This window comes from Balaenoptera physalus (genome assembly GCF_965194825.1).
Source record: "Balaenoptera physalus genome assembly, chromosome: 6".
In the NCBI taxonomy this organism is placed as follows: domain Eukaryota; kingdom Metazoa; phylum Chordata; class Mammalia; order Artiodactyla; family Balaenopteridae; genus Balaenoptera; species Balaenoptera physalus.
Window position 1 is genome coordinate 71,556,706 of NC_138885.1, and position 11,892 is coordinate 71,568,597.

The following is an 11,892-nucleotide window of genomic DNA, read 5'->3' on the forward strand; positions in this document are numbered from 1 at the left end:
GTATAAATTATATAAAATATTGGCACTCCCAAATGAGCTGTATTGAAAAAGATAAATACTAACATGCTACATCTTTCATTAGAACAGGATTTGAAGTATCACTAGGTGGACCAATTCCTGCTTTGTTCTCTGCACTGACACGGAATTCGTAGGTGTTTCCTTCTTGCAGTCCTGTTACTTTGCATCTGAGATCGGAAACTGGAGTCTTTGTTGCTCTCACCCATCGCAAGCCTTTCTTCTCTCTCCTTTCTACATGATACCCTGTGATCTCACTGCCACCATCATCAACTGGTCTTTTCCAACTGACAGTGGCAGTGTTTTTAGTGACATTGGACACCTCTGGTTTTCCAGGGGGGCCAGGTGGACCTGAAAAGAAAGCAAATTTATGAGAAATCTATGATTTCCTAAATTCTGCTGCAAATGCTTATATATCAATTCCCTTATATGCTCTACGTACCAAATCTGTCTACCATCTTGACAGGTTCGGACTGTACGGGTTCCCCTTTGCCATACTGGTTTACAGCTGAGACCCGGAAGATGTACTCATTTCCCTGGATAAGTTTGGTTGCCACATGCCTGCAAGACTGAATATCTTCGGCAACCACTGTCCACAAAAGTCGGCTGGTTTCTCTCTTTTCAAGGACATAAGACTTAATTGGTGAGCCGCCATCTTCTAAGGGAGGTGTCCAGGTAAGCGTTGCTTTTTCAGCAGAAACATTACTGACTTCGATCGGACCTGGGGGACCAGGTACATCGAGGACTGTCACCTTCACATGCTCCTCCTTTGTGCCAAAAGCATTGGTAGCAGTGATGGTGTATTCACCAGCATCTTTTCTAGTGGCATACTTGATAGCAAGCATGCAAGATGTTGGGGTTGAAGTTATCTGAACGATGTCTGATGGTCTGATGTCTTTTCCTGCCCTGGACCAACTTGACTTTGGAAGAGGCTTGCCGAGAATGCTAATGGCATTCAAAACAATGGTGTCACCTGCTTTAACTGTTAGCCCATCCTTTATTGTGGGATCAAGGACAATGGTTGGTGCCTCTGCAAAGAAAAAAAGAACATTTTAATCAGAAAAGGAAGGACGCTTAATTTACTATTGTTTATGTGCATAAAAAGTAAAATAGACCTACCATATTCATCCTTGCAAATAATGGTTCCTGTACTTTCTGATGGAGCACTGATAGCACCTGCTGTATTCTTTGCTCTAATTCTGAATTCATATTTTCCACCCTCAACAAGGTCAGTAACAGTAAAGGCACAATCTGGGACATTAACATGGTTGGCTTTCATCCAAGATTTAGAGGGAAGATCTCGCTTCTCCACTATGTATCCAGTCAACTTATGACCACCATCATATTTGGGTTCAGTCCAAATGAGAGTCACTGAATTCCTTGTTACATTAATAACCTCAGGTTTGCCAGGAGGGTCTAAAATATAGCAAAAAACAGACAAAGAAACCCAGTCAAACACACACCAATGTTCTCTTCATGAAGAAAATACACCTGGGTTTTGCTTTGTATAATGACTTACCAATTGGATCAAGTGCCACAACTGGCTCTGATGGCAGGCTTGGCTTGCCTACTCCTGCTAAATTGATTGCCATAACTCGGAATTCATATTCCAGACCTTCAGTTAGTCCTGTCACTTTGAAGTCTTTCATCCTAACAGGAGTCTTGTTAGCCCTCTTCCACAAAAGGCTATTTCTTTCCTTGGACTCGATATGATACCCTACAAAAGATCCAGTGATGTGTCAATTCACATAGAACGTACAAATGTAGCCTGATTTTTAAATACATACATACACACACACACATACACACACACGCACGGAACAAGTAATCATTCTTGCTTGTATGTATACTTTTATTACCTAGGCATAGAGCCATTTTTTCCCCTTGGAATAGACATATTTATTGCACCTTCTGTCAAAAAATTTTAACTTACAAAAATAGGTATCATTAAGAAAGCCTTTATTAACTATTACATTAGGAGGTTTTCATTGAAATTAAGCATTAGCTTAATGAATTAGCTTGCTTAATGCTTCATGTACTGAATGCATAATGAACTGAAAAAAGGAAAATACATTTTTGTATGTGCAGATAGTGCTATAAATAAGGAGCACAGATTCAACTTGTTTTCAGGGAGGAAGATTTGGAAGAAATCTTAATGTAAACGCTGTACGGTAAGAGCCAACTAAATACCTGTAATTGGAGAGCCTCCAGTTCTCCTGGGGTCAGTCCAAGTTAGAGATGCGGAATCATGTCTGACATCCACAATATTGGGAGGTGGGGGAGCATCGGGCACATCTAGGAAAAAGTAGATAATGCAAGATTTATAATCAGGAATGTGTTATAAATAAGCCAGAACCATGTTTTGCTTTATGTTTTCTGACCTTGAGACACTTACCAAATGGATGTCTAGCAACAATTGGCTCCGATTTCAGGCCCTCTCCTACACCGTATTTATTTTCAGCACTGACCCTGAAGGTGTATTCCGTACCCTCATGAAGTCTCATGACTCTAAAGGTGGTTTTCTGGACAGCTGAGGCACATGTCACCCACTTGTTGTTTACAGAATCTCTCTTCTCTAGGATATAGTTGGTGATCTCAGAACCTCCGTCGTCCTTTGGAGGACCCCACTTTAAGGTCATGGCTTCTGCTGTGACTTCGTCAAATTTGATTGGTCCAGTGGGGATGCCAGGCTTGCCGACAACTTTTATGGAGAGAGTTCCTTCCTTGGTGCCGGCAACATTCTTCAGTGTGATTGTGTATTTTCCAGCATCAGATTTTTGGCAGTCATTCACTACAAGAGTTGTGTTAGCTGCAGATGACTCGACACTGACCCTTGTGTCTGTTGCTAGAGGATCTTCTCCTTTCTTCCAGGACACGGATGGAGCTGGCTTGCCTTTTATGGGGATCTTAAGACGGAAGTTACTGTTTTCTTTAGCCAAGTAGCACAAATCAGGAAGGTCCTTTAAGTCAAGGTCAGGAGCCACTGTAAAACGGCAGAGATAAGTCATTGTTATTTTTAATGCCAGGCAGTTAATTTTTTCGGATCGTTATAGTTTTTAAAGGATTTTTACATAAGCCAGTGAGTAGGGCTCAAGAGGGCACTTTTGATGACAGAGGGAAAATGGAGATGATGGCTGAAGGCTTACCGACATCATCCTTTGCCACAACAGTGATTTCACATGGGGTCCCTTCTCCGTTTTCATTCTCAGCACTCACTCTGAAGGTGTATTCCTCCCCTTCAGTCAAATCTTTCATGGAATACTGTAAGTTTAGTGATTTCGTGACTCGTTGCCACTTATTTTCTTCAGTCAGGATATCAACGACATATCCGATAATTCGACTCCCACCATTGCTGCGAGGCTTTTTCCAGCCTATGCTACAAGATGACTTGGTCACAGACGTCACTTTAAGGTCCACAACTGGTCCAGGGGTTTCTAAAGCAAAGGAGAAACGATACGTCTAAGCCCTGGATAACCAAGGTAAGATGTCACTCAAAATGATGGGATGGTAGCTCATTTGCTCACCGGAAGCTTTCACGGCATCACGTGTTTCACCGGGATCACCAATGCCGTACTCGTTTTCCGCAAACACCCTGAAGAAGTAGGATTTTCCTTCCTCCAAGTTAGAAACTCTGAAGCTTGTTTTGGAGCACTCCGTTGTCACAGTGGACCAGGACTTCCTCTCTGCGTCACGCTTTTCTACCACATAGTTTATGATGGGGCTTCCGCCATCAATAATGGGAGGATCCCAGGTAACATAAGCAGAATCTTTGGATATTTCTTTGACAGTCACATTGATGGGTGGCCCAGGAGTATCTGAATAAATAGTGGGTAAATAAGAAATGAATACGTAAAAAATACATAGACTACATTTTAAGCATATATATGATTGTTTTTTCAAGTGGACTTACCAAGCACTTTCACTACAATGGTATATTCTTTTTTACCACAGCTGTTCTTCAGAGTCAAGATATATTTTCCTGCATCATATTTGTTCACATTTTCACAGCGCAAGAAAGTGTCAAAGTCAGTTGACTTTATGTCGAGTCCAATCCTTTCTCTTAGATTGACATTTGGTTTAGACCAAGTTATCTTGGGAGGTGGACGTCCTTTTACTGGTACATACAGTCTCATTGTAACTCCAGCACGTAATATGAGTGTTTTCCTCAAATCAGCATCAAGTTCTCCCTCAGGTGGAACTGTTTAATGTTGGAGTAAAGACAGAGTAATAATGGTCAAATGTATTTCCAAGAACTGGCCTGATCACTCCTAAAATATGTTTCTTTCCATAACTGATCTCTAGTTCTTTAGAAAATCCTTAATATAATCCTCAAAACTTTTGCCAACTATTTTTTTTATTTTTAAAAATTTATTTATTTATTGGCTGCATTGGGTCTTCGTTGCTGCGTGCAGGCGTTCTCTAGTTGTGGCGAGCGGGGGCTACTCTTTGTTGCAGAGCACAGGCTCTAGGCACACGGGCTTCAGTAGTTGTGGCTCGTGGGCTCTAGAATGCAGGCTCAGTAGTTGTGGCACACGGGCTTAGTTGCTCCACGGCATGTGGGATCTTCCCCGACCAGGGCTCGAACCCGTGTCCGCTGCATTGGCAGGCAGATTCTTAACCACTGCGCCACCAGGGAAGTCCCGTTGCCAACGATTTTAATACTCTGTAGCAATTATTGATCTTTCTATTTTCCAATATCCTATAGGCCGACCCAAGTTTTCCCTGGAGGATCTGCATCTCCTTATCTCATGAACCTTATATACTCTTAAACTCTCTGTATATTAAAAATAGATGATTGGTTTTTGGCTTTCTTCCAGTGAAGGCACTCTGCTATATACTCTTCATTTCATTGTAGGAAGAACAGTACACAGAGGGTGAAGTATAATACCAAGTAATTCAAAGTAAAAGGAGCACTGGTTAGGGAGAATAGGTGAATAGAAGAAATGGTGAGAAGAGAAATAAAGATGATGGAGAGCTTACCCATTATATACTTATGGAGAGGGGTAGATTAGAAGAGAAAATAAAAACCTAAGAATGATAAATAGCTCACTACTTAGTTTTAAAAAATCTTTTTATTCTCAGAATAAAATTCCTATATCCCATATTCTTTTGAAGACATGAAATTCTCATACTTGCATTCCATTTAGCTTATTATACAATACCATAAGGTACCAACCCAGCTCTCCTAAAATGTATTGATACTTGTAGAGTTACCAACCCTAAAACTTATAAATAAATAAATCTACATAAGAGAGTACCGTACTCCCTCTTACAATATGACTGATGAGAAAAGTTCTGTATATTTCTCCTGGTAATACTTACTTAAAATGTCCTTGGGACAGTGTTTATCTGGCACATCGCTGGGGTCACTATATCCTATCTTATTAACGGCATACACGCGGAACTGATATTCTGTGTTTTCCATTAGGCCGGTAACCTCAAAGCGGGTTTTCTGTAGCTTCTGTGGTAAATTGCACCTCACCCAGTTATCAGAATCAGCTCGTTTTACTTCAACAAGGTAACCAATGATAGGGCTACCACCGTCATAGGCTGGCTTGCCCCAAGATAGACTCACGGAGCTACGGGTTGTATCATATACTTTGGGAAAAGCTGGTGGACCAGGAGGATCTGAGGATAAATAATAATAGAAAAATTTTCATTAAAACCTCATTCCCAGTTGTTGAATGTTGATTATAACACAGAATATTGGACTCTCTCATGAAAACTTACACAGAGGATCTTGGGCATAAGCAGCTTTGGATACATCACTGGGTTTGCCTGGTCCAGCCTTATTTATAGCTGTAACTCGGAACTCATATTCCATGCCTTCTTGGAGACCTGTTGCTTTTATCGTTCTTTCTATAACGGGTTTTCTGTTGACCTTAGTCCAGTTAATTGCCTGGGTTTCCCGCTTTTCAACCAAATAGCCAGTGATGGGGGAGCCGCCATCATCTGCTGGTGGTTTCCAGCTTACTGTCATGTGATCTTTGGTTATGTTGCTAATAACAGGAGGATCACAGCGTCCGGGTGGGTCTGCAGAGATTGATTGACAAGTTAATGTCCCAGTCTAAAAGGTAATATTTAAAAAGTAAAATGAGTTATTTGTAGTGAGGTGGATGGACCTAGAGTCTGTCATACAGAGTGAAGTAAGTCAGAAAGAAAAAAACAAATACCATATGCTAACACATATATATGGAATCTTAAAAAAAAAAAATCGTTCTGAAGAATGTAGGGGCAGGACAGGAATAAAGACGCAGACGTAGAGAATGGACTTGAGGACATGGGGAGGGGGAAGGGTAAGCTGGGATGAAGTGAGAGAGTGGCATGGACATATATACACTACCAAATGTAAAATAGCTAGCTAGTGAGAAGCTGCTGCATAGCACAGGGAGATCAGCTCGATGCTTTGTGACCACCTAGAGGGGTGGGATAGGGAGGATGGGAGGGAGGCTCCAGAGGGAAGGGATATGGGGATATATGTATACATATAGCTGATTCACTTTGTTATAAAGCAGAAAGTAACACACCATTGTAAAGCAATTATACTCCAATAAGGAAGTTTAAAAAAAAAAAGAGAAAAACCTCAGGAAAATGTTCTTACCATATGGGTTTTTAGCAATTGCCGGTTCAGTTAAGATCGGGTCGCCCACTCCGTATTTATTTTCAGCACAAATTCGGAACTGATACTCATGGCCCTCTATCAGTTTCTCCACGCTGCAGCTGGTGATGGGCACAGTGGCAGAGACTTGTGCCCAGTTGGGTCTGCTCGTTTCACGTTTGTCAACAACATAGTTGGTGATTTCTGAGCCTCCGTCTTCAAGAGGAGGTTCCCAAGAAAGCATTGCACGATCTGAATACATTTTGTTGATTTTAACAGATGCTGGAGGACCTGGTTTATCTGAAAGGATAAGAAAGAAAAGTGAAGTCTTTCACTCACACATGTGAAATAGGGAATGAGTAGAGTGGAGGTCTGGAGACCTGGGCTGCAGTCTTTATGTTGTCATTAACTTCCTATACGACCTTGGAAGTTACTTAATTTTTCCAAATCTTAATTTCCTCATATCTAAAATTATGTAACTGGAATATGTGATCTCTAGTGGTCTTTTCGGCTGTAAAACGCTGTTGTTCTGTGATGAGAATAATTCCGCGATGACGAAAGATACATCGAGATAGGTACCTCTTCTCACATATTATTTTGTAAATTCTATGACATCACATTAACCAAAGTGAAACATGAGATTCTAGTGAAGTGCTTTAGTTACCTAACACTTTGAGCTTGATGGTGGCTGATTTGGAGCCACTTGCGTTTTCGGCAGTGATGGTATAGTCCCCTGAGTCTTTCCGATTCACGCTGAACAGCTCCAGGGTACACAGGTTCCGCTTCATGGCCATCTTGATGCCTTCCGATGCTTTCAGCGGCGTCCCATCCTTCTTCCAAGAGACTGTGGGCATTGGTTTACCAAAAACAGTAGCATCCAGGCAAACGTTAGTTCCAGCTTTCACAGTGAGCAAAGATTTCATAGCCACACTCAGGTCTATCCTGGGAGGAACTGGAAAGAAATAAGATAAAAGGATTTAATATATGCAAAGCTATATTACATAATTCTTACTGATAAAAGTGGGCAATTCATACGCTGTCTTTTTCAAGATGGGATTTTTTGAAAGTAACATATTCATTATAAAAGAAATGCCGAAATTTGATAATGCTGAAAGTATAAAGAAAAAAGTAAAGATTGCCCATCATTCCAGCATCCTTAAAGCTTCACTCTTATCATTTTGGTGCATTTCTTTGGCATCTTTTTGTGCCTGTGCCTGTGTATGGTTAAAATTATGCTGTCCACACAGTTTTGTATCCTGTTTTTTAGTTTAGCATGTTATTAAGATTCTCCATAATCATAATTTTTAGTGTCTGTATACAAAGTACCTATCATTTTACTTGCCCTTATTTCCATAGGTGTAGATTTAGTTTTTTATTAGGAGAAATATACATTATGAGTGCTGTCCACCTTTGCCTGTAATGTTCAACAGAATCTTACCATTTTCTGCCATGATAGTCACTGGATCACAAGGTTCAGAAGGCTGGCTAATGTTTACCGCAGTCTTGGCAATTGCTCTAAATTGATACTGAGCGTTCTCTTCTAAGCCAGTAGCTGTGTACTCTTCCTGGGGAATCTGGTGAGGTGAAGTATTACACCGTACCCACTTATCACCAGGAAGTTTGCAAGCTTCTACGAAATAGCCAATAATTTTGCTGCCTCCATCATGCTTTGGACGGGCCCAGATGAGGGACACAGTACTCTTGGAAACATCAATAACTTCAGGCTTTCCAGGAGGATCTAAAACCAAAAGAGATATTCTCAGCATTTATCTTAACAGCAGAAATTTTAAGCTCTGTGTTTCACAGTATCACCCAGAACATATTCCTGAATGGAAATAGTAACCTTCAGAGACTCCAAGATTTAAATGTGTCCTCATAATACTTAAAAAAAAAAAAAAAAATTACTCAAAAAAATTACTCACCAACTGGCGTTCTCGCAGTTACATATTCAGTTGGTTTGCTGGGTGGGCTGGATCCAGCTTTATTTAGGGCAGAGATTCTGAATGAATACTCAAGGCCTTCTATCAGGCCAGCACAGGGATATTCAGTTGACCGGACAGGGGTATCGTTAGCTTTCACCCAGAGCAAACTGTTTCTTTCTTTGCGTTCAATCAGGTAGCCGGTAATGGGGCTCCCTCCATCACTGTCTGGTCTATCCCACGCCACAAATATGCAGTCTTTGTTGACTTTAGTGACTCGTGCATTCTTGGGTTCACTGGGAACATCTGGAGATGAAGATCAGGGAAATATCAGTTTCTAGCCTAAGTAACAGACTAGAAAGAAAACACAATTTTTTTTTTCTTCCTGAAAGAAACATACCAAATGGGAACTCAGCCAGCATCTTTGGAGATGTGAGAGGCTCTGAAATGCCAAATCGATTCTCAGCACGGACCCGGAAGATATACTCTTGGCCTGGGATCAGTTTTCCAAGCCTGCAGGAAGTTTTTGTCACTGAAGCTAGCGCTGTCACCCAGTCACCCCTGCTCACGTCACACTTCTCCACTATGTAATTGGTGATGTTACTGCCTCCGTCCTCCAGGGGGATGTGCCATGACAGGGAGCAAGCATCGGCATCTATGTCAGAAATGTCAAACGGAGGCTGAGGAGGTCCAGGAGCATCTGCATGAACCGAGAGGAAAGAAATATAAGAATAGGGATTTGACTGGAAAAAATGTTTCTGATATTCATATTTGGATGGCCATTTGTCTAACACGTAACCTACCCATGACGATAACTTTGATTTTCTTAGTGTCTGTCCCAGAACTGTTCTCTGCAGTGAGGCTATAGTAACCGCTGTCTTTCCTAGTAACATCTTTTATGATCAGAACTGAAGAATTGTCTGCTTTATGTACTGCCAGGTGGCTGGATGTGACAACTTCATCTTCTCCTTTTTTCCATTTACAGGTCGGAAGAGGCTTTCCATACACATGGGCTTCAATTCGGAGTTTCTTCCCAGCTTTGATAGTAATTTGCTCTGGCATAAGGATCTTGGGTGGCACTAAAAGTAAGATGAAGATACATTAATTTGGCGGGGAGGTTAAATTTCCTCTGGTGGGGAACTATACTAGTGCTTTTCAAACTGTGGATTGCAACCCATTAGTGGGTTCAAATTAATGTTTGCATTACTGCTAATACTTTTTACAGAGAATGGGATCGAAACGAATTGAGAATATCTGAGGCCAGCATACATGATAAGAATGGGTGTTGCTTTAAGAAACTTTTTCTAAGTCATATATATGTACGTGTGTCCTGTATCATGATTTAAGGTGTATTTACTACCTGTTGTGGGTCCAGATGTTTCCAAACCACTGTTCTCTACTATATTTCAAGTATTTCTGGAACTAGATTCTTCAGGGATAAATGTCTACATGTCAAAAGAAGAGCCTCATAAACTTTTATCCCATGGAAAACGACTCTGACTACTTACACAGCTGTGCTTTGGCTTCATACACTCCCTCAGCTTCTCTTGGCAAACTGACTCCAACGGCATTTCTGGCTGCTACCCTAAATTTGTATTTCTTTCCCTCCTTGAGGCCGGTGACGACAAGGCTGAGGTCTTTCACCACCGAGTACTCTGTCCAGCGACCTGCAGGCAGCTCTTCTTCTCTGTAACTAACGATGTAGCCGTCGACCTTCGCGCCTCCGTCGCGCAGGGGCGGTAACCAGGCTAACGTAGCGCTGTTCTTTGTCATTTCAGTAACTTCCAGTTTCCTGGGGGGATCCGGCTCACCTAGAAGAAAAAACCACCCAGGTAACCTAATCCAACCCTTTGGAAATATGCATAAATGTTTTCGTATGCCACTTGCTTCAAAGTATATGGAAACTATGGTTCGGGATGTTGAAAGTAAAAAGGACACGGATTAGTCAGATCAAAAAAGTCTTCGGTGAGCAAGTTAGATATTTATTTGTACTGTTTAGGTTTCTACAAGTGAAGGCCCTTTCATTAGTGGAGTAAAATGTTTCGGTATCTTGATTTTGCTGAGGTCGGGGACTGGAGTTAAAAGGAGGGAGAAAGGATGTAACTTACTTAGAGGATCTGTTGCGAGCACTGGTTTGGGGACATCTGTTGGGACGCCGGGACCATACTCATTGACAGCAGTTACTCTGAAGAAATACTCAGTCCCAGGGACAAGATTGGTGACGTGGAAGCTCGTTTTCTTGACTTCTGGGGTGACTGTCGACCACGTCTTTCTATCTGCCTCACGTTTCTGCACAATGTAATGTGTCACTTGGCTCCCACCATCGTTCTCGGGAGGGGCCCAGGAAATGTGGCATGATGTTTTAGTGACATCCGAAACTTTTAAATCAGACACGGGTCCAGGAGTATCTGTGAAGGACGACAAAGTCATATATACGAGTCCCCTCAGCCTCCTTATTAACTAAGGCATTTTTGAAGGGGCGGAAGACGCTTGTTTATAACCCACCTAATACTCTGACATTCACGAACACGGCCTTTTCTCCTGCCAGGTTCACAAGCGTCAAGGAATATTTTCCTGAGTCATCACGGGTAGAATTGGGGATGACGAGGAAGGCCATAGTATCAACCAGATCAACTTGTCCCTTTCTGACCACGTTATCAATACCCACTTTTCGCCAAGTGACCGTAGGGGCTGGTCGCCCTCTCACTATGGCAAATAGTCGAATAGGGCATCCTGCTCTCACTGTGACCAGTTTTCTCATGCTGGCATCCAACTCAATCTCCGGAGGTTCTGCAAATGACACGAAAGTCGTCAGTTGACTTCAGAATGTGGGGAGATCATGTGAGAAGTGAAACATGAATGAATCAAGTGATAACATAGGGCCTCACCTAGGATTTCTTTAGGTTTAATAGCGTCCTTTAGTTCTGCAGGGTGCCCAATGCCAACTTGGTTTTGGGCACAAACCCTGAACTCATATTCCTGGTTTTCATCCAAGCTGGTCACGGTGAATTCCATGCGAACGAGTTGCGCTACAGCACTACACCTTTTCCAGCCTTCATCAGGTGATGTATCTGGTCTCTTTGGTCTCATTTCCACAACATATCCAATGATTGGTGCGCCACCGTCATACACCGGTTTTCCCCACCCAAGAGTTATGGAACTTTTGGTTGTATCAACCACTTTGAGATTGGTCGGTGGACCAGGTGGTTCTGAAAGTAAATTATATAAGAATACATTTACACATGGTTAACAACTACTAGTGATACGTTAATGAGTAATTCTATATAGTCCATCCTTAATTAACCACAGATAGTACATTCAATTTCTCAGTTACTCAGTCCTCCTTATTTTCCTTCATAA

At 41.8% G+C, this 11,892-nt stretch overlaps 1 protein-coding gene across 1 annotated transcript in view; it reads right to left on the reverse strand.

Annotated features, from left to right (window-relative positions):
* Positions 1 to 11,892, reverse strand: part of TTN (titin) — a 285,964-nt gene that overhangs the window by 50,006 nt on the left and 224,066 nt on the right. The window contains exons 267-287 of the mRNA XM_082466160.1: positions 11,421 to 11,741; positions 11,038 to 11,322; positions 10,641 to 10,940; positions 10,041 to 10,343; positions 9,336 to 9,611; positions 8,933 to 9,232; positions 8,536 to 8,838; positions 8,052 to 8,351; positions 7,278 to 7,565; positions 6,617 to 6,913; positions 5,746 to 6,048; positions 5,338 to 5,643; positions 3,926 to 4,213; positions 3,540 to 3,830; positions 3,162 to 3,449; positions 2,411 to 2,998; positions 2,206 to 2,310; positions 1,535 to 1,732; positions 1,135 to 1,431; positions 458 to 1,045; positions 64 to 366 (exon numbers count right to left, since the gene is read on the reverse strand). Coding sequence (XP_082322286.1) covers positions 64 to 366; positions 458 to 1,045; positions 1,135 to 1,431; positions 1,535 to 1,732; positions 2,206 to 2,310; positions 2,411 to 2,998; positions 3,162 to 3,449; positions 3,540 to 3,830; positions 3,926 to 4,213; positions 5,338 to 5,643; positions 5,746 to 6,048; positions 6,617 to 6,913; positions 7,278 to 7,565; positions 8,052 to 8,351; positions 8,536 to 8,838; positions 8,933 to 9,232; positions 9,336 to 9,611; positions 10,041 to 10,343; positions 10,641 to 10,940; positions 11,038 to 11,322; positions 11,421 to 11,741 — 6,528 coding nt within the window. The remainder of the gene's footprint in view (positions 1 to 63; positions 367 to 457; positions 1,046 to 1,134; positions 1,432 to 1,534; positions 1,733 to 2,205; positions 2,311 to 2,410; positions 2,999 to 3,161; positions 3,450 to 3,539; positions 3,831 to 3,925; positions 4,214 to 5,337; positions 5,644 to 5,745; positions 6,049 to 6,616; positions 6,914 to 7,277; positions 7,566 to 8,051; positions 8,352 to 8,535; positions 8,839 to 8,932; positions 9,233 to 9,335; positions 9,612 to 10,040; positions 10,344 to 10,640; positions 10,941 to 11,037; positions 11,323 to 11,420; positions 11,742 to 11,892) is intronic.